A 24,826-nucleotide genomic window follows, 5' to 3' on the forward strand; every position below is an offset into this window, starting at 1 on the left:
TGCTGTTTGGTCTATTTGCATATTACCCTTTTATTATATAGTATGCTTGTTCAAGTTTCCCTTCTTTCTACAAAGAGCAGTTTGCTTTAGCATGAATAACATGGCAAAGAAAAAGTCTGAGTAGTTTTAAGATATCACCTACAGCTTTTCATGTTATAATACTAAGTTCTTTGGTGTGTCTATATATTTTTCTCAGAGCAATAAAATACTTAAAAGCACTTTATTTTGAGGTTCTCTTTTGTTCTATATTTTCTAAAGGAAATATTGACTTTGAAATAATACAAAATAATAAGAAAGGCAAAAATTAAGAAATTTGAGATTCAGTAATTGCAATCTTAAATATTCTGGTTTTAACATCTTTGGTGTAGTCTCATAAAGTGAGTTATATGCACCAAGGGAAAAAAATATCCCAAAGCCAAAGGCCCATTGAACTTAGTATTGTTATTGTTTCTAGGAATGGACAAATAACTAACATAATTTGAAACTTTTAAATTTTGTCATCTTTTAATTGAAGAAATTGCTAAAGTCCAAAAATGAAGAGCAATTATAAAATATTTAGATTTTAGCTTGAAAATTATTCAACTGATACTTGAGCTTAATTATAGTCACTTTTATAATATAATGTCTTTAAAAATGGAAAATTGTATTGAATGCATGTATTAAAGCAAAAATATTTCAGCCAGAGCTGATTTTCTATTGGAAACAGAAAAAAAAGGCACTACAAATGTTTGAATTAAAATTGTTACAAATCATAGTCAGAGAATAGCTATGTTTTCATAAAACACACTCTCCCAAGAAGTAGACTTAACACAGACACTTTAGTATAAGCATGTTAAATGTAGTTGTTTCAGCTTGTGGGTAACTCTAAGTTATTATATTAAGTGCAATAGGAAAAATGTATGCTTTACCCTGGAGCTATACATATTTCATTTTTAAAAAATTTTCTGCAGATTTACTATGCTTAAATTTCAAGTAGACTTTAGATTTTCAAATTACACATATTTCTTTATATCAGAAGTCACAGTAAAACATGTGCACTGTTACCTAGAGATAGATAAAGAACAATTGTACATATCAGTCAAGTCATTCACATAATTATGACATGTCTGAAGCTGGTAATACTTTATCAAGAACTAGGAATGTTGAAATATAAATTTTATTGCTTAATTACAATTGTGGGAATGACTGGAATGAGGAAGTCTAAAATAAAACAAGTTGGAGTATCTGTTCTATCAAAGAGATTTTATTAGTGTAGCATGAAGTATATCATATTTGTTCAAGGAAGTCACAGAGCATGGAGTTAGAACATTGACTCCATCTGGAGCCTGAGTCATTGCCCTCAAATGACAGGTGTGCAAGTGGTTATGTTTGCCTACAGCTTAGGGATGTAGAGGAAGATCATATCAACCAGACAAATCTCTGATTCTTAGTGAGAGCAGACTTAGTCATTTGCATTTTGCCTTTGCAATTTTGTTTCATCTACAAAGCTTTTAGTGTTTTTTGTTTGGAGAGTTAACTCTATCATTGCTACCAACTTTAGTCTTTCTTTGCAATTCTAGGCAAATAATTAGTGATAATCGATAATAATAAAAGGATAATATGCTAATTAGACTGGACAGCCAAACGACCTTCCAGACGTCCTTCCGGATGTCCTTCCAGATGAAGCCACCACAGCGGGGGCCGAGGCAGAGGCGGTTAGGGGTGATGAGGCAGGCAGGCAGAGTGGATAGGGGTGATGAGGCAGGCAGGCAGAGGGATTAGGGGTGATCAGGCAGGCAGGCAGAGTGGATAGGGGTGATCAGGCAGGCAGGTGAGTGGTTAGGGGCAATGAGGCAGGCAGGCAGGCAAGCGTTTAGGAGCCAGCAGTCCTGGATTGCCGGAGGGTGCATCCTGGGCTAAGGGACCCCCCCCACCCCCATGCACAAATTTCATGCACCGGGCCTCTAGTAATAATAACAACAATCTCTGCTGTGAGCTAAATGTTTGTGTCACCCCAATACTCACATATTGAAGCCTTAACCTCTAATTTGATGCCATTGGAATGTGAGAAATAATTAGGGTTTGGTTAGGTCATAAATAGTGCCTCTCTCATGATGAGATGAGTGTGCTAATAAGAAGTGAAAAGTCAAGATATATCTCTGTCTGCTTGCACCAAAGAAGGCCATGTGAAGACATACTAGGAATAGAGCCCTCACTAAGAACCCAACCAAGCTGGCAACCTAATCTTGGACTCCCAGCCTCTGGAACTGTGAGAAAGAGGTGTTTGTTGTTTAAGCTATCCAGAGTGTGGTATTATGTAGCATCAGGAACCTTGCAGTGCTTGCCTTGCCTTATCTTCAAATGATGTCCTGGCTAAACCATGTTTCTGGACTCTGTGTTACTGCTACATGGAAAATCCTAAGGAAACAGCTATAATTCCCACTTACAAACACCACCATTTCCAAAGTTTGGCTCTAGAATAAGAAACACTTTTCTCAATTTGGTGTTTTTTTTGGTGCTCTCAAATACAAACATATTTGGCTTATTTGGTTTTTAAGATCATTCTGGTGGAATAACAAAGAGTATGGGGTGGTGAGGGCCTAGGAGTGGAGGAGATGGGAGCAGTCGGAAGGAGGTTAATTGGGGGGGAGGGGGAGAAGGGCCTATGTTAATATTTTCAACAAGATTAAAAAAAATAAAAAAGTAATGAGAAAAGGACAAATAATTTCAGAACCTTACAATTTCTTTTTTTAGAATAATGGCCTATTTACTTATCATTCTGGATCATTTCCAAGATGGGAAATGAGTTGTATCTACTTCTCACGAGCATCATCTCATCAACCTCCTTCTGCTAAGACATCACTCATGCCCATGATTTCACCCTAAGGGGAACGGTTTGCTACCTTAAATTGTAATTAGCCCACAGATGCAGTTAAGCTACTGGTTTTAATAAGATGGAAAATAAGAAGATCTGAAAACTGATGGAAGATTAGATGATCTGAAAATTACAGTATCACATATAACAAGAAATGTCCAAGATAGCAGATAACATCCAGTTATTAAAATGTTAAGCTGAGCTTAGAAAAGAGAAATCCCTAGGTGAGAGAAACAAAGGGAGTGTTTAAAAATTGAACAGAAGGCGTAATGTGACTGCCAGAGTTAGGGAGTAACAGAGTAAGGGGTGGATGAGAGGGAGGAAAAGGGAAAGGAGGACCATAAGGGATATAACACCGAGGGCTGAGGTGCCAGTGGGGTTTCAGAGAAACAACTCAAAGTTTATCTAGAAGGATTCTTCTACAAACTAGGTGATAAAGGATCCTCACAGAAAAATCAAGCATGGTAAATTATGGTAGCTGTCTTCCAAAATAGCCCCCAGTGATTCCTAATCTTGGTATCATGCCCTGTATACCATCCTCTCTCAGACTGAGTAGGACTGACCTGTGTTACCGATGCCCCCTGTGGCAATGACTCTATGTGATTTCCAAAGCTACGCTTCTAGTGCCTTCTCATGGATCATTCACTCTGAGGGAAGCCAGATGCCAAGTCAAAGGGATACTCAAGAAGGATTGTGGAAAAATTCCAGGAACCAAGACTTCCTGCCAACAGTAACACTAACTCTCCAGCCATGTGAGCAAGCCCCAAAGGAAATAGATCTTCCAGGGATAGTCAAGCCTTCAGAAGACTGTAGCCTTGGCTGACATTGTAACAACCCACCAAGCTAAACCTTTTCTGGTTTTACACTCACAGAAATTAGGTTAAACTTCTAAGGTTTGTAGAAGTTTGTTATACAGAAATAGAAAAGTAGTAAATAAATAATTTAAAATAGTAAAAGATTTCAAGCCTTAAGAAAATGAAATGACATTGTTAAAAAAAAACAAAACAAAAAAAAACCCAGAAAATTTTGAAAAGATATTCAGTTGGCTTTCTTGATATGAGAAATAAAATCAATGAAATAAAAATCTCAGTGGATAAGTTAAATAACTGAAAGACTATATCAATATTGGAATTAGTCAAATGGAAAATAGCTATGAGAACATTTCAAGGTGCAGCATATAGATATAGAGAAGGGAAATGGGAAAGGTAGATTTATTTGAAGGATAGATCATAAAAAATAATGTAATTCCAGAGAGTGAAAAAGAATATTGATGGGATGCTATTAGCAATATTCAAAGTATATTTGCTAAAAAATTATTGTAACACGTGGATTTAAGAATCAGATGGAAGATTACATTATAAGTTATGAAAATGTAGAATCACTACATGGTATACCCGAAACTACTATAACCAATATAACATTGTATACCAACTATACTTAAATAAAAATAAATTTAAAAAGAAGCCTAGTGAACCTCCTGAAAATATAATAATAACAATAATAATAATAACAATTATTATTATTATTCCAAGTCTAGACTCATGGAAATGAATTAGAAAAATACATATGAAAAGAAATTATGTTAAAAGCAGTCAGAGATTAAAATATAATTATAAAAACCTTAATTAGACTGATAGCTGATTTCACAACAGCAAGAGGTAGGTCAGAAGACATTTGAATATTATATTCAAAGTTCTGAGAAATTATAACTTAGCCTAGAACACAATGAAACTCAGGAATGAGAGTGAGAAAAGGGTTTCAGAGAAAACATTCAAAATTAAGCAATGACTTTACTGCACCAGAATGTTTGGCTCTACAAAATGAACTATATAAACGTGAACATTAGAAAGTGACAAACTGAACTCAACAAGGACAGATATGCAAAAGGTAATAAAGACAATGGAAAACATATAGGTATGTCTAAATATATTAATGGAGAATGAGTGTGTAATGCAGTGATGGCAAACCTTTTGAGCTCGGCGTGTCAGCATTTTGAAAAACCCTAACTTAACTCTGGTGCCGTGTCACATATAGAAATTTTTTGATATTTGCAACCATAGTAAAACAAAGACTTATATTTTTGATATTTATTTTATATATTTAAATGCCATTTAACAAAGATAAATCAACCAAAAAAATGAGTTCGTGTGTCACCTCTGACACGTGTGTCATAGGTTCGCCATCACTGGTGTAATGCAACCAAAATTTGCATTGCTGAGAGATAGAAATTCATGCAATTACTTTAGAAACAGTTTGGCATTATCCAGTTGAAGTTGTGCATACTCTATGACCAAGCAGTTTCACTACTAGATCCGGCAGGAGAAATGTTGAAACAAATAAACAAAACCTCAAACCGAATCTACTTCAAAAACCATTAAAGGCTGAAAATGTAATATATTGATATAATGAAATATTATACAACAGTCAAAATAACTTACTATAAGAACACACATGACCATGGATGGATTAATGCACAATGTTGAATAAAAAATGCAGAATGATTCCATTCATCTAAAGTTCAAATCTAAAAAGCAGTTTATTTAGAAAGGACCTAAATAGGCCCTGGCCAGTGTGGCTCAATTGATTGGAGCATCTTCCGTATACCTAAAGGTTGTAGGTTCGATTCCACATACTTAGCCTTGGGTTCAATCCCTAGTTGAGACACATGAAGAAGGCAATCAAATGATTCTCTATCCCTATCGCTATCTCTATGTATCTCTATCTTTATCTCTAATCTCTCTCCCCCTCTAAAATCAAAAAGCGTATCATCTGGTGGGGATTTAAAAAATAAAAGTAACTGAGCATTTTCCAGATGTCTCTTGGCCATCAATATGGTTCCTTTGGAGAAGTGTCCATTAAGGTCCTTTGCCAGTTTTTAATTGGATTATTTGTCTTACTTTTGTTAAGTTATATGAGTTCCTTATATATTTTGGAAATGAATCCCTTATCAGATGTACCATTGGCAAATATGTTCTCCCATACAGTGGGCTTCCTTTACATTATGTTGGTGGTTTCATTTGCTGTGCAGAAGTTTTTTATTTTGATGTAGTCCCATTGGTTTATTTTCTCTTTAGTTTCCCTTGCCCTAGGAGATGTATCCACAAATATATGACTACAAGAGATGTCTGAGATTTTGTTGCCTATGGGTTTCTTCTAAGATTTTTATGGTTTCACAACTTATATTTAAGTCTTTTATCCATATTAAATTTATTCTTGTGTGTGTGTTGTAAGTCTCATTTCTTTTTCTTTTTTTTTTTGGCATGTACCTGCCCAATTCCCCCAACACCATTTGTTGAAGACACTGTCATTACTACATTGTTCACTCTTGCCTTCTTTGTCAAATATTAATTGAACATAATGGCTTGGGTCAATTTCTGGGCTCTTTGTCCTGTTCCATTGACCTATATGCCTGTTCTTGTGCCAGTACTGGGCTGTTTTGATTACAGTGGCTTTGTAGTATAACTTGATATATAGTATTGTGATCACTCCAACTTTGTTCTTCTTTCTCATGGTTGCTGCAGCTATTCAAGGTCTATTTGGTTCCATATAAATTTTTGGAGTGTTTGTTCTAGATCTGTGAAATATGCCACTGGTATTTTAATGGGGATTGCATTGAATCTATAGCTTGCCTTGGGTAGTATGGACATTTTGATGATGTTGATTCTACTAATACATGAACACGATATGTTCTTCCACTTGTTTATATCCTCCAAATCAAAAATGTTCAAGGTCACTTATCATCAAAGAGATGCAAATATAAAACGACAATGAGGTATCACCTCACACCTGTCAGAATGGCTATCATCAACAAATCAACAAATGAAAAGTGCTGACAAGTATGTGGATAAAAGGGAAAACTAGTACACTGCTGGTGGGAATGCAAACTAGTGCAGCCACTATGGAAACTGTATGGTGTTTTCTTAAAAAATTAAAAATGGAAGTCCCAGTAAACCCACTTCTAGGAATATATCCTAAGAAACACGAAACACCAATCAGAAAGAATGTATGCACCCCTATGTTCATAGCAGCACAATCTACAATAGCCAAGATCTGGAAACAGTCCAAGTGCCCATCAGCAGATGAGTGGATAAAAATACCTGTGATACATTTACACCATGGAATACTATGCAGCAGTAAAAAAAGAAGGATCCTCTTACCTTTTGAGACAGCATGGAAGGGCAAGGAGAGTATTATGCTAAGTGAAATAAGCCAGTCAGAGAAAAATAAGTATCACATGATCTCACTCATATATGGAATCTAATGAACAAAATAAACTGATAAACAAAATAGATCCAGAGATATGGAAGCATGGAGCAAAGTAAGGAATCTCAGAGGGAATGTGGGGGTGGAGGGAAGGGAGGGAGAGAGATTAACCAGGGAATTTAGAGGCACTTATGTATAGCCTATAGACAATAAGGAGGTGAAGGCTTGCGAGGGAAGGTTATGGAATGGAGGGGCTCAATGGGGAAAAAAGAAGCACATCTGTAATACTTTCAACAATAATGATAAATTTAAAAAATAAGAAATAAAAGGACCTACATGTTGCTCATGATATACAGTTACTATTCTAAGTACCTCACAATATTAACATAGTTAATGACATAATGATGCAAAAAATGTAAAATTTTTTATATATATGCAAATGAGCTAAATGAGTGATAATCTCTATCATAAACTTATGCTATGGGACTGTAATGAAAAATTTTCCTTATCCACTAGTCTATAAACTATTTTATTGTAGTGATTGCATATTTGACTTTAAATCTATTGCACCTACTATATACATGACATAGGGATGCTATTAACAAATGTTTATTAAATAATTTACTGTACAAATTAACTTCTATAAATTTCTTCTAAATTCTGTAATTTCAGAAATTATTTCTTTGATTGTTTAAATACTCCTAAATGAATACTTCTGGTGTGGGTCTCTTTGCAACCTTGAATCTTGAATATGTGAGGATGTGTGAATCAAAGATGAGGAGATATTAGATTCATTGTAGCAGTGGAAGAACAAAGTTCATTTACATGATGGACTAGAAGGTTTAATCAGACCTAGACTCTAGTTCCTAATCCAGATTCTGGACTCCTTTGGTTCCTGCTGATATTCTAAGCTCTGTTCTTAGGCCTCTTATCTATTCAGTGTTCTCTGTATAGTTTCTTTAGTAATTTCCATCTGTACCTTCTCCTGCTTTTATAATCAAAGACTAGAGGCCCAGTGCACAAAATTCATGCACGGGGCATGTATGTATCCCTCAGCCCAGCCTGCACCCTCTCCAATCTGGGACCCCTCGAGGGATGTCTGACTGCCCATTTAGACCCGATCCAGGTGGGATCAGGCCTAAAGAAGGCAGTAAGACATCCCTCTCATAATCCAGAATGGCTCGCTCCCAACCGCTCGCCTGCCTGCCTGCCTGCCTGATGGCCCCTAATTGCTTCTGCCTGCCAGCTTGATCACCCCTAACCACTACCCTGCCAGCCTGATCGATGCCTAACTGCTCCCCTGCCAGCCTGTTCTCCCCTAACTGCCCTCCCCTGAAGGCCTGGTCCCCCCCAACTGCCCTCCCCTGCAGGCCTGGGTCCCCTCCAACTGCCCTCCCCTGCACTGCCATCCTCTGAAGGCCTGGTTGCCCCCAACTGCATGCCCCTGCAGGCCTGGGTCCCCCCCCAACTGCCCTCCCCTGCAGGCCTGGTCCCCCCCAACTGCCTGCCCCTGCAGGCCTGGTCCCCCCAACTGCCCTCCCCTGCAATCCTGGTCTCCCCTAACTGCCATCCCCTGCTGGCCCGATCACCCCTAAATGCACTCCCCTGCAGGCCTGGTCCCCCCCCCAACTGCCTGCCCCTGCAGGCCTGGGTCCCCCCCCCAACTGCCCTCCCCTGCAGGCCTGGTCCCCCCCAACTGCCTGCCCCTGCAGGCCTGGTCCCCCCAACTGCCCTCCCCTGCAATCCTGGTCTCCCCTAACTGCCATCCCCTGCTGGCCCGATCACCCCTAACTGCACTCCCCTGCTGGCCTGGTTGCCCCCAACTGCCCTTCCCTGCAGGTCTGGGTTCCCCCAACTGCCCTCCCCTGCTGGCCATCTTGTGTCCACATGGGGGTGGCCATCATGTGTGTTGGAGTGATGGTCAATTTGCATATTACTCTTTTGTTAGATAGGATATCCAGACTTATTTGCCATTGCTAAGACCAAGAACCCCATCTTATATGCTTACATAAGGAACTTCAGGAGATTAGCAAATACTATCAAATATTTTTTCTTCTTTTGAATATGAAGCATAGTTAGAAAAGCTTATTGTGTAAAGTCTGTAAAGAAATGAAATATCTGCTAAATGACACCTGAATATTCTTTCTTATCCAGGTAATTTGCCAGTGGACCTTCCAACTCCACCAGAAACTTCAATTCCAGTAACATTACCTCCACACAACTGCACAGACGATGAATTTGTCTGCAGATCCAATGGTCACTGTATTGAAGAAATCCAAAAATGTGATTTTAGATATGACTGCCCTGACAAATCCGATGAATCATTTTGTGGTAAGTAAATTATTATTTTTAATTAAATGTAGCCAGAAAACAGATAAAGAAATTCCAGCATAATTGCTAAGTAGCATGGCCTAGTGTCCTAGTTAGAAATTTTCAACTGGCTTGAGCCATTTCTTTATATAAAAGCTATTTGTATAGAAAATCATAATAAAAGAATTAGCATACATTCTTCTATCATGCCCAACAAGAGGAAAGTGTCTTTAAATTTATGTTTTGGATTCAAAACATGTTTTTTCATGGACATTACTTGCTTATAAGACTATTATATACTAGCTCTTTTCTACCCACCCCCTGGTTGGCCTCTATTCTATCCACACTCATGACATAGTAGTGTTTAAGGGGGAAGCATTATAAAACCCCGAATTTGTTCAAATTTTCCCATTTCTGAAATGCACACAGAAAGTGATTGCTATGTCAAATATTCAGAGTTCATAAGAAACTGATTCTAATACAGATTGACCCTTCAACACCTGTGTCCTACTGAAAGATTTTTTCATTTACTGACATCTGCCAATCCACAGATTTTCCAAAGTGGGTCAAAGGAAAATTATTAATTTAATAGTGAATTTCTCAGCAAAATATACAGTTGGAGAGAAGAAAAAATAATCTGTCTTAATGGGCAAAGTACAAGATCAAGAGGAGTGAACTCTGTGATATTTTCCTCTCCCTGTGTTTCATTTAATAATATGTGAACTTACTGTACTATCATAGTTCTCAAAAGTCCTGAAAATATGAAAAGATCAGAACATATAGATAATACAGAATCTAGTGAAACCCAAATTTGTTGCCTTTTGTCAACATTGTTAAGAAATTCTAGAACTTAAAAAAAATAAAAATGGTTCATATTTATTCTTTTAACCTAGGAAAAAAATGCTTGTTAATGAAATAATTAATTAACTAATTAATTAATCCTAAATTAAAAAACTCATAAAATCAAAGCTAACTTACTATTCTGTGAATCAGATGGGACAGTAATTAACTCACGTGGCTAGAGATACATCCTGTGCATCACAGATGGAAAATAATATAATGGAAGAGATGATGGTACTCAGACTTTCTCATGGGAAGACACTAAAATCCTCTTATGATCATATATAAGTTGTGTGTTTGTAAAATTGGCATAAAATCTAATTAATTATATCTAATGAATGTCTTTAGTATATGCTGACTTTCCTCTTAGTTCAATTTTGCAATTTTAGTAATGTCTTTTATGATTAAATGGAAAGTTTTGATAAATTCTTTAAATGTCCTGAATGAATGCCTACTATTAAATTATTATTTTTCAATCACAGAGATATTTGTTTACTTTGAATAAACATGAATTGAATTATTACTATTTTATTTCCGAGTGAATTGTGTGATATTGCCTCTTCCATCTCTTTGTAAGATGAAATATGATAAATATGTCACCTACAGTCTTACATTTTCTACTATTTTTATTGTTATAAGAATATAATGAGATTACCATTTTAACAAATATAGTTTTTTTTTAATTCATTGATTTTAGAGAGAGAGGAAGGGAGAGAGAGAAATACATCTATTTGTTGTTCCACTTATTATGCATTCTTTGGTTGCTTCTTGTAAGTGCCCTGACCGGGGATTGAACCCACAACCTTGCCATATCAGGATGATGCTCTAATCACTTGAGTTACTAACAATTTTTTAAGTGTACAAAACATTATTGTTGACTATAGGTACAATGTTGTACAGCATATCTATAGAGTTTATTCCCCTTGCTTGTCTGAAACTTTGTCTTCAAAACATTTTTTTAAAAAATCTATAATTCTTATCTTTTTTAATGATATGAAGAACCTTTGCACAAGATAAATATAATATGATCAATATTAATATAAGGGATTAAACCACATACCTGAATGTCAACATTAAAAATAACCTTTTTTTGATGGAGTGTTTCTATCTCAGTTTTTACATTAAATCTTGAACACAGTTTGTAAATAGTGTAGTGGTATATCATCATTGTTTATGCCATTTGAAAGCTGGAGTGCACACCAGGCTTTTTATAGTGTATGCAAAAACACATTGGATTGAATCTTTTATTCAGTTAGTGGAGGAATTAAGATTGACAGACACATGAAAAGAGAGAGAGAAAGAGAGAGAGAGAGAGAATTTTCATACACAACCTATGTATTAAAAAAAATAAAAGAGGACTTGTGCCCAGCCAGTGTTGCTCAGTTGAACTAAGATATCAGTTCACCAGTTCAATTCCCATCATGGCATCTGTCGATGTTTTTCTCTCATTGATGTTTCTATTCCTCTCCTTTCCTTCTGCCTCTCTCTCTTAAAATCAGTAGAAACGTATTTAAATACTAGAGGCCCAGTGCACGAAATTCGTGCAGGGGTGGCGGTTCCTCAGCCTGGCCTGCACCCTCTCCCAATCCGGAACCCCTCGGGGGATGTCTGCCTGCCGGTTTAGACCCAATCTCGCTGGCTCCTAATCACTTGCCTTCCTGCCTGTTTGATCGCCCCTAACCACTCTGACTGCCTGCCTCATCGCCCCTAACTGCCTCTGCCTTGGCCCCCGCCACCATGGCTTTGTCAGGAAGGACGTACGGAATGACATCTGGAAGGTTGTTCAGCTGCCTGGTCTAACTAGCATATTAGGCTTTTATTATTATAGATAAAAAAATAAAAAATGGACTTGTAATTTTGTGTAATATTAGAATATAGTCATTATAAGAATATTGAAAACTTTCAAGCAAAGAGGTCCACTGTAAAAGTTATTGTAAATCTTATTGTTTTGAATTTTAGTTTGAAATTTGAAAAAATCCCTTCAGAGACCGGTCCAAAGTTTAGCTTTGTTAATATTACTGTGGAAAAAGAACAGGCTTATCAGAACTTGGAGGTCATGAAAGCAATGTATGTGTTATGTTACAAGAGACTGGCAATGCTTAAGTTGCTGCTTTAGGAGCTAATTAAAATCTCATTTCTTCATGAAAGCAGATTCTTTATCCCCAGTATTTCAGTTACTATAGATATTTGAATATAATAAACAAGATTTCTTTAAAACTCTTCTAGAAATTACACAACTCATTTGCCTAATTATTTTAATTATGTTAAAGTCAGATTATAATTTTAGGAAACCCAAAAGTAAGAAAATGGTAATGCAGATAAAAATCACCATTTACTGACACATTTATTTTGATTAGCTGTTCTTGTCTTTGCTCCCTCCTATTCAAGTAATGGAAGTTTGCAGCTTTGAAAAAGGAAGCCTGTGTAAATGGTACCAGCCAGTCCCTGAAAATTTAATTCAAGATTCAAACACATTCAGGTGGGGACTTGGTAATGGAAGCAGTATTCATCATGGGGAAGAAAACCACAGGCCATCAGTGGACCATACAAAGTAAGTGACAACATACTATGTTTTAAACATGCGTCTTAGGAACTAATCATTAGAGCAGTTCTCAAATTTCTGCCCCATCACTTCACCCTAGGCCAGTGCTATAAAAGATGGAAGTTTAATTTACAGAATGGGAAGGCTTAAGCATATCTTTTCATATATAATTGAAAAAAAATGGAGAAAGTAGTGAATGCTTATTTGTAAAGTAGAAGTATTTTTTTCTTAGATTTTTCTTTTTATGTATAACATTGATCATTATCTTTCATGACTAATTAAAAAATTGTAGCCAGCCAGCTTGGCTCAGTGGTTGAGCATCGACCTACGAATCAGGAGGTGGTGGTTCGATTCTCAGTCAGAGCACATGCCGTGGCTGCAGGCTCCATCCCTGGTGTGGGCGTGCAGGAGGCAGGTCATTGATGATTCTCACTCATCATTGATGTTTCTCTCTCTCTCTCCCTATCCCTGTCTCTCTGAAATCAATAAAAATATATTTTTAAAAAAATTACAGAATGGTTCAGGACAAACAATGAAATAAAAACATTCTCCTAAGGTAATTGCATTTAAAAATAAAATATAATTTGTGTGCTCTAAAGTAACGATTATAGTTGAGAAATAGTTTGGGAGAAAACTCTTTACTCTGAGTAATTCTAAAAGACACATAATTTCAAGACACCCTCTAGATTGCCCCATTCTTTGTATAATTTCCAACATTTTTTCTCAAACCTTTTGCCTATGTGTTTTCTTCTCTAATTCTAATAAAAATAACCCCTCTCTTTCCATTGGATCAAAACAAAATGTACCAATCTCATTTTTATCTGGAAAAAACAGATATTTTAAAATATTTTAGAATTTAGGGATTGATTATAGATTGTTTTAAACCATTTGACACAATTTCCTTTAGTATTTTTTTATTTGTAAAGTAGAAGTATTTTTTCTTAGATTTTTCTATTTATGTATAACATTGATCATTATTTTTTAGGTATAAATGAGTTATAGTCCTCACTGTGGCAAATGCACCTATATTCCTGTATATATTATGCATTTGTTTAGGCTTGACATCATGAACTAGAAGTCACATAGATGATGCAAATTGTCTCTTTGCTATAACTGGGCATCTAATAATGAATCTAAGTGCTGTATATAAATGTGGCAAAAAATTTCAGTAAAACTGAAAATATTTTAATGTGTCCTGCTCTGAAAAAATAACAATTTTCAACGCTTTCGTCTCTTAGGCTTAAGTACCAGAATTATTGCTTTCTGAGAGCCTTCTCTGGTAAGAAGATAAGTTAATATTTTATAGGCCAGTTTAGATGCCTTATCACTCTTCCAGCATAATTTGTAAAAGATTCAGTTTTATAAATTTTGAATAATGGTTAAATACCAGCCTTTTGAAACAATTTATTGAAATAAAAATAAAACTGCAAACAGCCAAAATCTAAACTAACCATTGTACTTTTCTCTTAACTGGTTTAATACCTGTGGGAAGGGGCATTTTGGCAGTGTTGCCTCAGGACTGCATATAATGCATAATTGTGCCCTAAAGCACAAGAAAAATTGCTTTTATTATAGGTTGTCCTTGAGTTAAGCACCTATTCTTTATATTTGCAAATATACTAATAATTTGTTTTGATTTAGTGAATTAAACCTCTTTAATTTTTATTTTGTTTCAGTGTATTTTAGCTTGATAAGTAATTTTATTTTTTGTATTATTTTTTTATTTATTGTCTAAAGTTTTACATATGCCTCCTTTTTCCCCACTTGATCACCTGCCCCCCGCCGCCCCCCACTCCCCAGCCATTTGCATCCTGGGCAAGATCCCACCGCCCCAGTGTCTGTGTCCATTGGTTAAGCTAATATGCATGCATAGAAGTCCTTTAGTTGCTCTCTAAGTAATTTTAAAAATTAACTATAGTGGCTTGAAAACATGAAAGTTAAGAGAAACCATTGCTGAAAATAACACTAGTAAACCATACCTAAAATAATGTGCTTAGATGGAATATTTGCTATTCAGGATCAGGTTTTAAGAATATAATATTGTGTATGATTTTATGTTATGTTACCAAAAATCAACTTAGTAACAAAATAATAACTTTTATATCATGGTTACAATTGCATTAAGAAATAAACATTTGTTTTCATTATATAAGTTTTTAAATATGCTTGTTCTGTAACCACATTAAAATGAAGTAAATATTTTTGTATGCACAGAATTGTTATACAAAAATCTAGAGAAAAAACATTTCTTTAATTAAGTAAAGATAAATTAGATTTGAAGTCCTACATTATGACAAGGACTTGAAAAATGCTAACATACTAGGTCACAAATGAAATGTTTTGCAACATCAACATGATCTTCTGATACAGTGATTTATGAAGATACATCAATTACTTAAATAAAAGATCTTTATGGCCTAGAAGATGCAACAGTAGCCTTGCATCTAGGCATACAATTTGTCTGTTAGGAATGTACCAGTATTTCCTGAACATCTGATCTTGAGGTAGAAAGCTTAATCAGACATGGAAGCAGCAAGTACATGAATAGAAGTATAGTGCTTAATGTGTTACATGATGAAAGAGAGGTCCACTGTGGAGGGTCAGATAACAATTTATCAGTTCTACATGTCCATCTTGGTTGTCTATTTGTCTTTAATAACACCTGAAGGGATTTGTCTTTGGATTTTTTTTGGATAATACTAATAAACTAAAATAATATTATGGGTAAAGACCATATACTGATTCCCTTTAGAATTTCTTAACTTTCTTATTTCTACAACAATCCTCTTCTTTTAACCACAAAAGAATAAATTTATTTTTATCATAAACATGTCATATATATAGATAAGATAAACAACATCAAGCAAAATCCTTCTATCATGATGAAAGCATTGTGCATTTATGCATATGTATTTTTAATGCAAATAGGTTCATAATGTTGTTGGTTGTAATCAGGCTCTTCCACAGGATTGTGAGAAAAGCATTTCAGCGACCCACACACTGGAGATTCTGCTGTAGCAAGGTTTATTTGTGATGCAAAACCAAAGGAGTTCTCTTCCTGAGTTCCCAATGTCCTATCTCCCTCCATCCCACCATGGAAAAAGCCAACCGTGTCTTCAGCAAGGTCCAAACAAAGGCCGTTGTCCAGAGTCTCTGCTGCATATTAAACCTTAGAGCCACACAGTCTGCTGTGGACCCTAGGTGGCCACTAGCCCGCAAAGTCACCTGTTACAGGAACCTGCAGGGCAAATGCGGGTCAGGAGCGAGAGAGAGCTTCTTTGTTAAGAACAGCCCATCAACTTCCAAAACAGCCCATCGACTTCCCAACCTTTTGCGGGCTTCTGACTCACCCATGATCCCTTCCTTTCCCAGGTTAGACTGACAGGCCTCTATGGTCAAGCACCTCCCCCTGCACCATTTTGACTCACAATGCCTGACTTTCTTTGCTTCCTTCCTTTATCTAACTAACTATGGTAACAAATTCAACCACATTGTTTCTATTCCACTTTTTATTTCATGTACAATCAATAAGCAACTCTTTACCAATACTTTTTAAGGGGCAGTAGTATTCCATTAAATGGATGTACCATAATTCACTAATTCATTTCCTCACTAGTTGATTGATGAGTTGCTTTTGATTATACAGAAATGTAATCAGTCTTTACTGAATACTATACAACTTTGTACACATTATAGATTATATCATGAAAGTAAAAAACATATGGAGTTGAACTTTTATATTAAGTAATATTTACATTTCAAAATATTTTATTTATAATTTTAAGTTAGTCTCCAAAAATGTACCATTTTGCAAACAGCACATATGATACTGTCTATTTTCTTTGTATGCTTGCCAAACACTGAGTATTTATTTTTCCATATTTTCCAGTTGACAGGTTAAAGTAGCAGCTAACTGTATTTTTCATATTTTGTAATGCTAAGGAGGGTAACCTATTTTTTTCTTTGTGCCTGGCCCAGGAGTATTTCTGTGTGTATGTAGGGGGGCGTATGTGTGTTTTCTAGCTGTGCTATTTTGCTTGGTTTTCAGTTTCTAGTGCGTGCGTGTGTGTGTGTGTGTGTGTGTGTGTGTTTCTTAATGATTTATAAGATCCTTTAAAGCATTGAGGGAGGTTTTTTCGTCATTGAATACTGAAACGACTTTACCCATTTTTATTAGCCTTTTCTTACTTTTTATCATATTTTTACATCTCAGAATTCTTAGGTTGTACAGTTATGCCTACCAATTGTATCCTTGGTAAGTTTTTGTTATTATTTTTTCCCAGAGTGATATTTTTCCCAGATTAATTGAGATATAAATGAAATATAAAGTTGTGTAAGTTTAAGGTATATGACATGATGATTTGGCATATGTATATATTTTAAAATAATTACTACAATAAAGTTTGTTAACATTTCCATCACCTCACATAGTTACCGTGTTTGTGTGTGTGTGTGTGTGTGTGTGTGTGTGTGTGTGTGTGTGTGGAGAACAATTAAGATCTACTCTCTTAGTAACTTTCTAGTATACCATATTGTTAACTATAGTCAACAGGCTGTATATCATATAGAAATTATTCATCTGATAACTATTTCCTTCATTTTCTCTCCCTTCTGCCCCTGGCAACCACCATTCTCCCATCTATTTCTATAGGTTGGCTTTTATAGGTTCCATACATAAGTGAGATCATGTAGTATTTATCATTTTCTGTTTGACTTATTTCACTTAGAATAATTCCCTCAAGCTTCATCTAGTACATTGCAACTGGCAGGTGTTTCTAATTTATGGTTGAAAATATATATGTATAACATTTTCTTTATTCATTGATGGAAATGTTGATACTTTATATGTCTTTGCTATTGTAAATAATACTGCAATGAACATAGACGGAGGCACAGATATCTTTTTAGATACTGATTTCATTTCCTTCAGAAATATACCCCAAAATGGGATTGTTTGGGTCATAAGGTAGTTTTTTAAGAGCCTTCACACTATTTTCATAATGACTATACCAAGTTACATTTCCCTCAACAGTGTAAAGAGTTTTCTTTTCTCTACTTCCTCCCCAACTTTTATCACTTAACATCTTGATAATAGCCATTCTTAGAGGTGTGAGATATTTATATTTATATTTTCATTTCTCTGTTGATTAGTGATATTAAGCACAATTGCATGTATCTGTTGGCCATTTGAACACCTTCTTTGGAAAAAAATATCTATTTGGGTTCTTTGCCCAGGAGTTCCTTATATAATTTTGATATTAACTCCTTATCAGAAATATTGTCTGTAGATATTTTCTCCATTTCTGTAAGTTTCTCTTTTATTTTGTTGATATTTTCTTTTGTTGTAGAGAAACTATTTTAGATTGATGTACACTCACTTCTTTTTTTTATTTTGTTGCTGGTGCTTTTGATGTCACAGCCAAATAATATTTACCAAGATCAATATCAAGGAGATTTTTGTCTATGTTTTCTTCTAGGAGTTCTAGGAGAACATAAAGACATTATGTTCATGTCTTTAGTTCATTCTGAGTTAATTTTTGTGAGTAGTATAAGGACCTGACTTTATTCTTTTGCATGTGAAAATCCTTTCTCAACACCATGTATTGAAGAGAATGTTCTCTTCCCCTTGAATATACTTGCTCCCCTTGCCTTATCAAACATTAGTTGATCAAAGAAACATGGGTTTATTTCTGAGCTCTCTATTTGGTTCCATTGATCTGTGTTTCTGTTTTTATGCTAGTACCATACTGTTCTTAATGCTATAGCTTTGTAATATGGTTGGAAATCAGGAAGCATGATGCTTCCAGCTTTGCTCTTCTTTCTCAAAATTGCTTTGGCTATTTTGAGTATTTCTTTTCTATAGAATTTTAGGATTGTTTTTCCTATTTCTATTAATGCCATTGGAATTTTGATAAGGGTTGCATCAAATCTGTAGGTTCCTTAGGGTAGTATGGGCATTTTAACAATACTAATTCTTCCAATGTGAATCCATGTGACTATATTCATCAAACCTGTCTTAATAGCTTGCTGATTCATGGGCATTTGTCCCTCAGACATAATCACTTCTCTCCATCTTGAGGGATTAACCCTACCATGTCCAATCACCAGTTTTTCTTTTACTCTATGAAAACTAAGGGAAACTAAAATAAGTACTTAGTGCTACTTTTGGCCCAAGTCTTCTTTGATGCTTTTCCAACTTTCATTTCATGCCCTGTTCTTTAAGAATATTCCCAGCCTCTGGGTACCTCATTTCTTCTAGTTTTGGGTTGTTTGAATTTCCTATTCAGGCCACTACAGACCTAGAAGCCATGTCTTTGAACCCAGACCTTTGACCATTACTCTAATTCTTTCTCAAATTGGTTCTGATTTGGGAACCAAGGGTTGTCCTCAAGGCTGCAGTGTAGAGCAGAGTTCAATGCCTGTATTAGTAGTGTGTTATGTCCACTGTGAAAAAATACATCACAAAGTTGGTGGCTTTAAACAACAGAAAATGACTTTCTCCCAGTTCTGGAAGCCAGAAGTATGAAAGCTGCATCACTGTGCCAAAACCAAGGTATCGGCAGGCAGGGCTCCTCCCTCTCTGAGGACTGTAGGGGAGAATCTAGTTTCTAGTGATTGTCTCATTCCTTGGTCATTGGTCACATCAATCTACTCCTTGCCTCCGTGATCACATTCCCTCCTCCATCTGTGTCAAATCTCCCTCTGCCTTACTCATAAAAAAACCCACTTGTGATTCTATTTATCATTCTTCCAGATTATTCAGGTTAATCACTCAATCTCAGGTTGTCAGTTTAATCACATCTGCATAGGCTTTGCTATATAAGGTAATAGGTATTACAAGGTTCTAGGGATTAGAATCTGGTATCTAGGAGACCATTATTTAGCCTACTATAGTGCACAAACTGAAATCAGATAACATTAGATTTAACCCAGATCTAGCATTCATTCGCTGTGTGGGCCTAGGTGATGGTGTAAGCTGCATTTTAGCTTCATCATCTGAAAAAGTGGGCATAAGAGTATATATCTAATATGGTTATTGTCAGCCACAAGCAAGAAAATGCATGCAAGACAACCATCCGAGTGCACGTCTCATAATGCAAACTGAATGTGTAGTTCTTACAGTGTGGCTAAGATTGGAAGAAAATGTTGGATGAATTGCAGAGAGCCTGGAATACTATGCCGAGGAGTTTAATATTGGCAGTTGAGGCACACAGGAATCATTTCAGATTTTTTGTACAAGTGAATTGTAAGATAATAGAACTGAATTAAAATTAAATCTGGTACATGTGTGTAGACAGGATTGGGGGGAAAAGCTGGAAGAAAATTAGCTGAAATAATTGAGGGGGGTTTATTGACATGAACTAGAGAGAAATAGAATCTCTGAAAAACTAAAGTCCTTAAATGTCCTTCCTGGACCATAAGCTGGAGGTCAATAGAGGCAATTCTATTATTTTTTTCCATTTATCATGAATGATTGCTTCTCTAGAGTATTTGAGAAGAATTTTCTGCTCTGTTTGTAACATACACTCACCCTAGTACACTATGAATTATTGTCAGGCATAAAGGGAAAAGAATGGGTCTCTGAAAGGGGATGTAGAAATTCACAAAAATAACGGGTGTCACTTAGAAAAGATGAAAACAAGTTATCACTTTAAGAAAAAAGTAAAAGTAACTTTTGTTTCTGAGGTTGGCATATCTTTGAAGGCAGTGAAAGATTGTGTAACAAAATATGAGCAGGATATGTCTAAAAAATAATATTACAGATTCCTAAAAAGCAATGCCATTATATTGAAGTTTAAGGGCACTGAGTATTTACATCAGAATTAAGTCAGATGAGAACCTTGACTAGAAGTTATGAGTGATAGTGGAGCAAATATATGGCTGTGATCAAGATTCCAGGAAGAAAATGGTATCATTTACACTTTAGTATGTTTGTCAGGTAAACTACATCAAGTGTAAGGTAGGGAGGTGGAGATGTAAAAGACACTTTTTTCTTTTACTTTGGAGTTATTATTTGTTTCAATAATATCCTTTATGACTGTCCTCATTTTTCAGATATTTAGCATTAATTCCATCAATTGTTTTCTGTACATATCCATCTGGGTTTATTTTCTTTCTCCTACTAAGATATAAGTCTCATAGAATCCACTGGCCTGAATTTTCCCCCTAAATTCCAATACTAAGAAAAGTGCCTGAAAAATTTTTGTGTGTTTTTTTGTTTGTTTGTTTGTTTGTTTTTAGATGGCCTTATAAAGTGTCTTCCTAAATGCATCTCTTAGTATAATCTGCATTCAAACTTCTTAATTATATTCTAATGGCAATATTTCTTTACCTGTACCTGCTTGATTTAGTTTCATTTTCTATTTGACATTTTAATTTTCATTATAAACATTATAAACATTATTAATTTATTATAATATTTTCAATCAGTAAGGATTACCATCAACATTGGTTTTTAACTTCTGTTTCAAAAAAATTCACTGACTTTCACTTACAGTTTTCTGTGGATTTTGAGATACTAAAATAAATTGAACAAATTAATAAGGCCTACATGAGACTCAGTATGAAAGTATAAAGTGAGCTTAATAGAGCAGAAATGAAGTCTCTATTATCTCCTACATGTGTTGTCTTTCACTGAGTAGGCATAGAAATATGCATAAAGGAAGATTGCTATTTCTTTACAGTGTAAAGGATTTTATTTAAATGTGATGCTTGTAGTTTGAATTTGAAGAAAACATTTATTTACAGAATGATATGACTTTAATGCAGCTATCCAAATATCTCTAACTCTAAAAACATGAATTATTCCTAAGAGTTTATGTGATAGTCAATTTAAACCATAAAGTAGGAGCAGAGGTAGATTTTATTAATAATCCTGTCTAACACAGTACTTTCTCCTAAGTACTATTTACATTGATCTTACAAAGTCTACCTTTTAGAACTGCGGTCATAATGAAATTCAAAATATAGTTCCTTAATCTCAGGGGTTTTTCTAGTAAGATTGATATTTAGAACTAATATTCCTCACGTTCTTCATGATATTATTATCTAAGAAGGGTAGTTTTGCCTTAGTTATCAAGGTTGATAGGCAGATCAGACTAAAAATTGTGGGTTTTTTTTTGTTTGTTTATGTGATCGGTTTTAAGGGCATGTAACCAAAGGATGGGAGATTGTAGTCAGGGTTTAGCAATAATGCAAATCATAGAGTAACTATTATCTCTTCATGCATAAATGGATACATATCTCTCAACATAATGTTTATTTTAAAAGTATTTATAAAAATACATGAAATGTATGCATTAAAAATCATGCATAGTCTTGCATATAATAGGTACTAACACAAATTATGTGCATATCAATTCATAGTCTAAATGTATGAGCTAAAGAAGAATATTAACATTAATTTAATTATTCTTTAAATAATTTTTCTCTGAAGATTTCAGGTGATTTATTTATTAGTAGTAAGCTTTAAGTAGAATAAAGATAAATTATATCTATTTTCATACTTAAAACCTACCTTTAATTTTACTATTTCAAAGTACAATATCGAAACAGTTAAGTGAATGCTGTTAATGAAAATTGGGGAAATGTAAAGTTTAAATTAACTTCTGATATTTAAGTAGGTATGTGTTCTCCTGCATGTCCTCTTTGACTACACAAAACTAACAAAGAGGCCTGGTAAATGAAAGGTAGTGGCTTTCATATAATGAAGCATTCTAGAAATGAAAGCAGTCCTAATTGAGTGTTTATTATGTGATGGGTTTGGTGTAGATTCCTTTCATGCAATCATGCCAAGTCCTCCCAGTGAACTTTTGGGGTGGTATAATTATTTTCAAATTAATTACAAGTGAGCAGACCAAGGCTGAAGGATGCTTGCCTATGGGCACGCTACTTGGTGAGCTTGAGAGATGGAAACTGTAGATCTGGATCTCACAGAGGCTAATGTCTGTGCTCTTTAACACCATCCTCCATCTTCTTGTGAATCTCTCTTACTTAAAAGCCAAGCATTTGAAAGATTTGACATGACTTGATTGTAATTTTATGCCACAGGAGATGGAGAGTCAGAAAACTGGTACTCTACAAATAATTTTGAAGAAAAGGGAGAAGAGATATGTAACATGCTAGTGATGACAACCAGGAGAGAAAACAACTAAGAAATGTTCAAAGCCCCAAACCATTCTTGCCTTCCTTCTTTCATAACCCTTTGAGTGCCAACCAATATCTTAGGAACTAAGCTAAAATTGCCAAAGCATTTTTGCTGATTTTATAGCAGTTTAGGAAAATTTATGAATCCCAAGTAAATGAAGTTACATATTCAAAAACTTAAGGAAACCTTTACTACATTGACATATTTAGCAATATCATCATCACTAATAAAAGCAGACTTAGAACTGGACGCCATTTCAAAGCTTTGATAGCACTCCTGGCACTTTTGGCGAAAGACAGGAGGAGCGTGATTGCACTCCCCGGCACTCAATGGGTCCAAAATCGAGATGTTGTTGATATAAGCCAATCAAGGTGAACTCATATTGCTTTGCTGAGGATTGTTTTAGTTTAGTGGTTCTCAAAATCACCTGGAGAGCTTGTGAAAACACAGAAATCTTAGGTTCACTACACAATGTCTGACTAGGTAGATGTGCGGGGTCCCTAGAATTTATAAGAATATAGTGACTACATACATACATTCATAAATGTGCAAATTTAGTTGTTTTATGATCACCTGATTCTGTATTAAATTAAAATTTTAAATGTAAAAAGATATTTTTTCATACATGTTATATAAAATATTTTGAACAAATAACAGAAGGGGATACAAAAATTTTAAAATTTAGGACTACAGGTAAGACAAGACAAATTTTAAAAATTAGGTATCATTTAAAACAGACTATAATGACTATGACAAAGGCACAGCGTGACCTGGGCACAAAGGTGGGAGGCTTGATAGTGCACAAAATATAAATAAACAACAAACAAAATACAGTAAGATGAAAGTAAGTTTGATCTGGCTTTAAATAGCTATGCAGAATTTCAAACAATGATAAAGTGGTGGTTACACCCATGGTGGAGGAAAGATAAACTTTCTATCCTATCTAATAAAAGAGAAACATGGTAATTGGCATGCGACCGCTACCCTTCCCATTGGCTAATCAGGGCGATATGCAAATTAACTGCGAGCCAAGATGGCAGCTGGCAGCCAGGCAGCTTGAAACTAACATGAGGCTTGCTTGCTTCAGTGACGGAGGACTCCAACGTTACCTGCCTGCCGCTGCAGGCCTCTGAGCTGCAACTCTAAGCAACTATGTAACAAATATAGAAGCTAAACAAAACACCAGAAACCTACTTTAGTCACTGGGCTTCAGCCAGCTGGATTGCAACATTGTAAGCAAAGGCCAGAAACCTACGTTTAGCAGTGGAGGCCTAAGAGCTGGAGCCAAGCCTCAAAGCTAAAGCTGGCCCAGAATAAAAAAGAAAAAAAAAGAAAAAAAGGAGCGGTTGGGAGCTTCAGTCACCCCAGCCTGAAAACAACCCTCAGCCCCTCACCCAGACTGGCCAGGCACCCCAGTGGGGACCCCCACCCTGAAGGGTGGGTGACCAGCTGCAAACAGCCATCATCCCCTCATCCAGGCTGGCCAGGCACCCCAGTGGGGACCCCCACCCTGATCCAGGACACCCTTCAGGGCAAACCAGCTGGCACCCACCCAAGCACCAGGCCTCTACCCTATATAGTAAAAGGGTAATATGCCTCCCAGCACCTGGATCTGCGGAGCTGCGAGGCCTCCCGGCACCGGAATCAGCGTGACAGGGGGCAGCGCCACAACCCCCTGATCGCCCTGCAGCTCTGTGTGTGACAGGAGGCGGGGCCACAACCTCCCTATCCACCCTGCTCTGTTCGTGACAGGGGAAGGCACCCCAACCCCCTGATCAGCCCTGCACTGTGCCTGATAGGGGGGAGCTCCCCAACCCCCTGATCGCCCTGCGGCTCTGTGTGTGACAGGGTGCGGCGCCCCAACCCCGTGATCGGCCCTGCTCTGAGTATGACGGGGTAGAGCCATAACCTCCCTATCGACCCTGCCCAA

At 36.1% G+C, this 24,826-nt stretch overlaps 1 protein-coding gene across 1 annotated transcript in view; it reads left to right on the forward strand.

Moving 5' to 3' along the window:
• The window catches only part of MALRD1 (MAM and LDL receptor class A domain containing 1), a gene marked incomplete at both ends in the record, with an annotated part of 616,248 nt that overhangs the window by 192,054 nt on the left and 399,368 nt on the right, over window positions 1-24,826 (forward strand). The window contains 2 exons of the mRNA XM_081103892.1: window positions 9,212-9,388; window positions 12,596-12,758. Coding sequence (XP_080960018.1) covers window positions 9,212-9,388; window positions 12,596-12,758 — 340 coding nt within the window. The remainder of the gene's footprint in view (window positions 1-9,211; window positions 9,389-12,595; window positions 12,759-24,826) is intronic.

This window comes from Myotis nattereri (genome assembly GCF_964212035.1).
Source record: "Myotis nattereri genome assembly, chromosome: 1".
In the NCBI taxonomy this organism is placed as follows: Eukaryota; Metazoa; Chordata; class Mammalia; order Chiroptera; family Vespertilionidae; genus Myotis; species Myotis nattereri.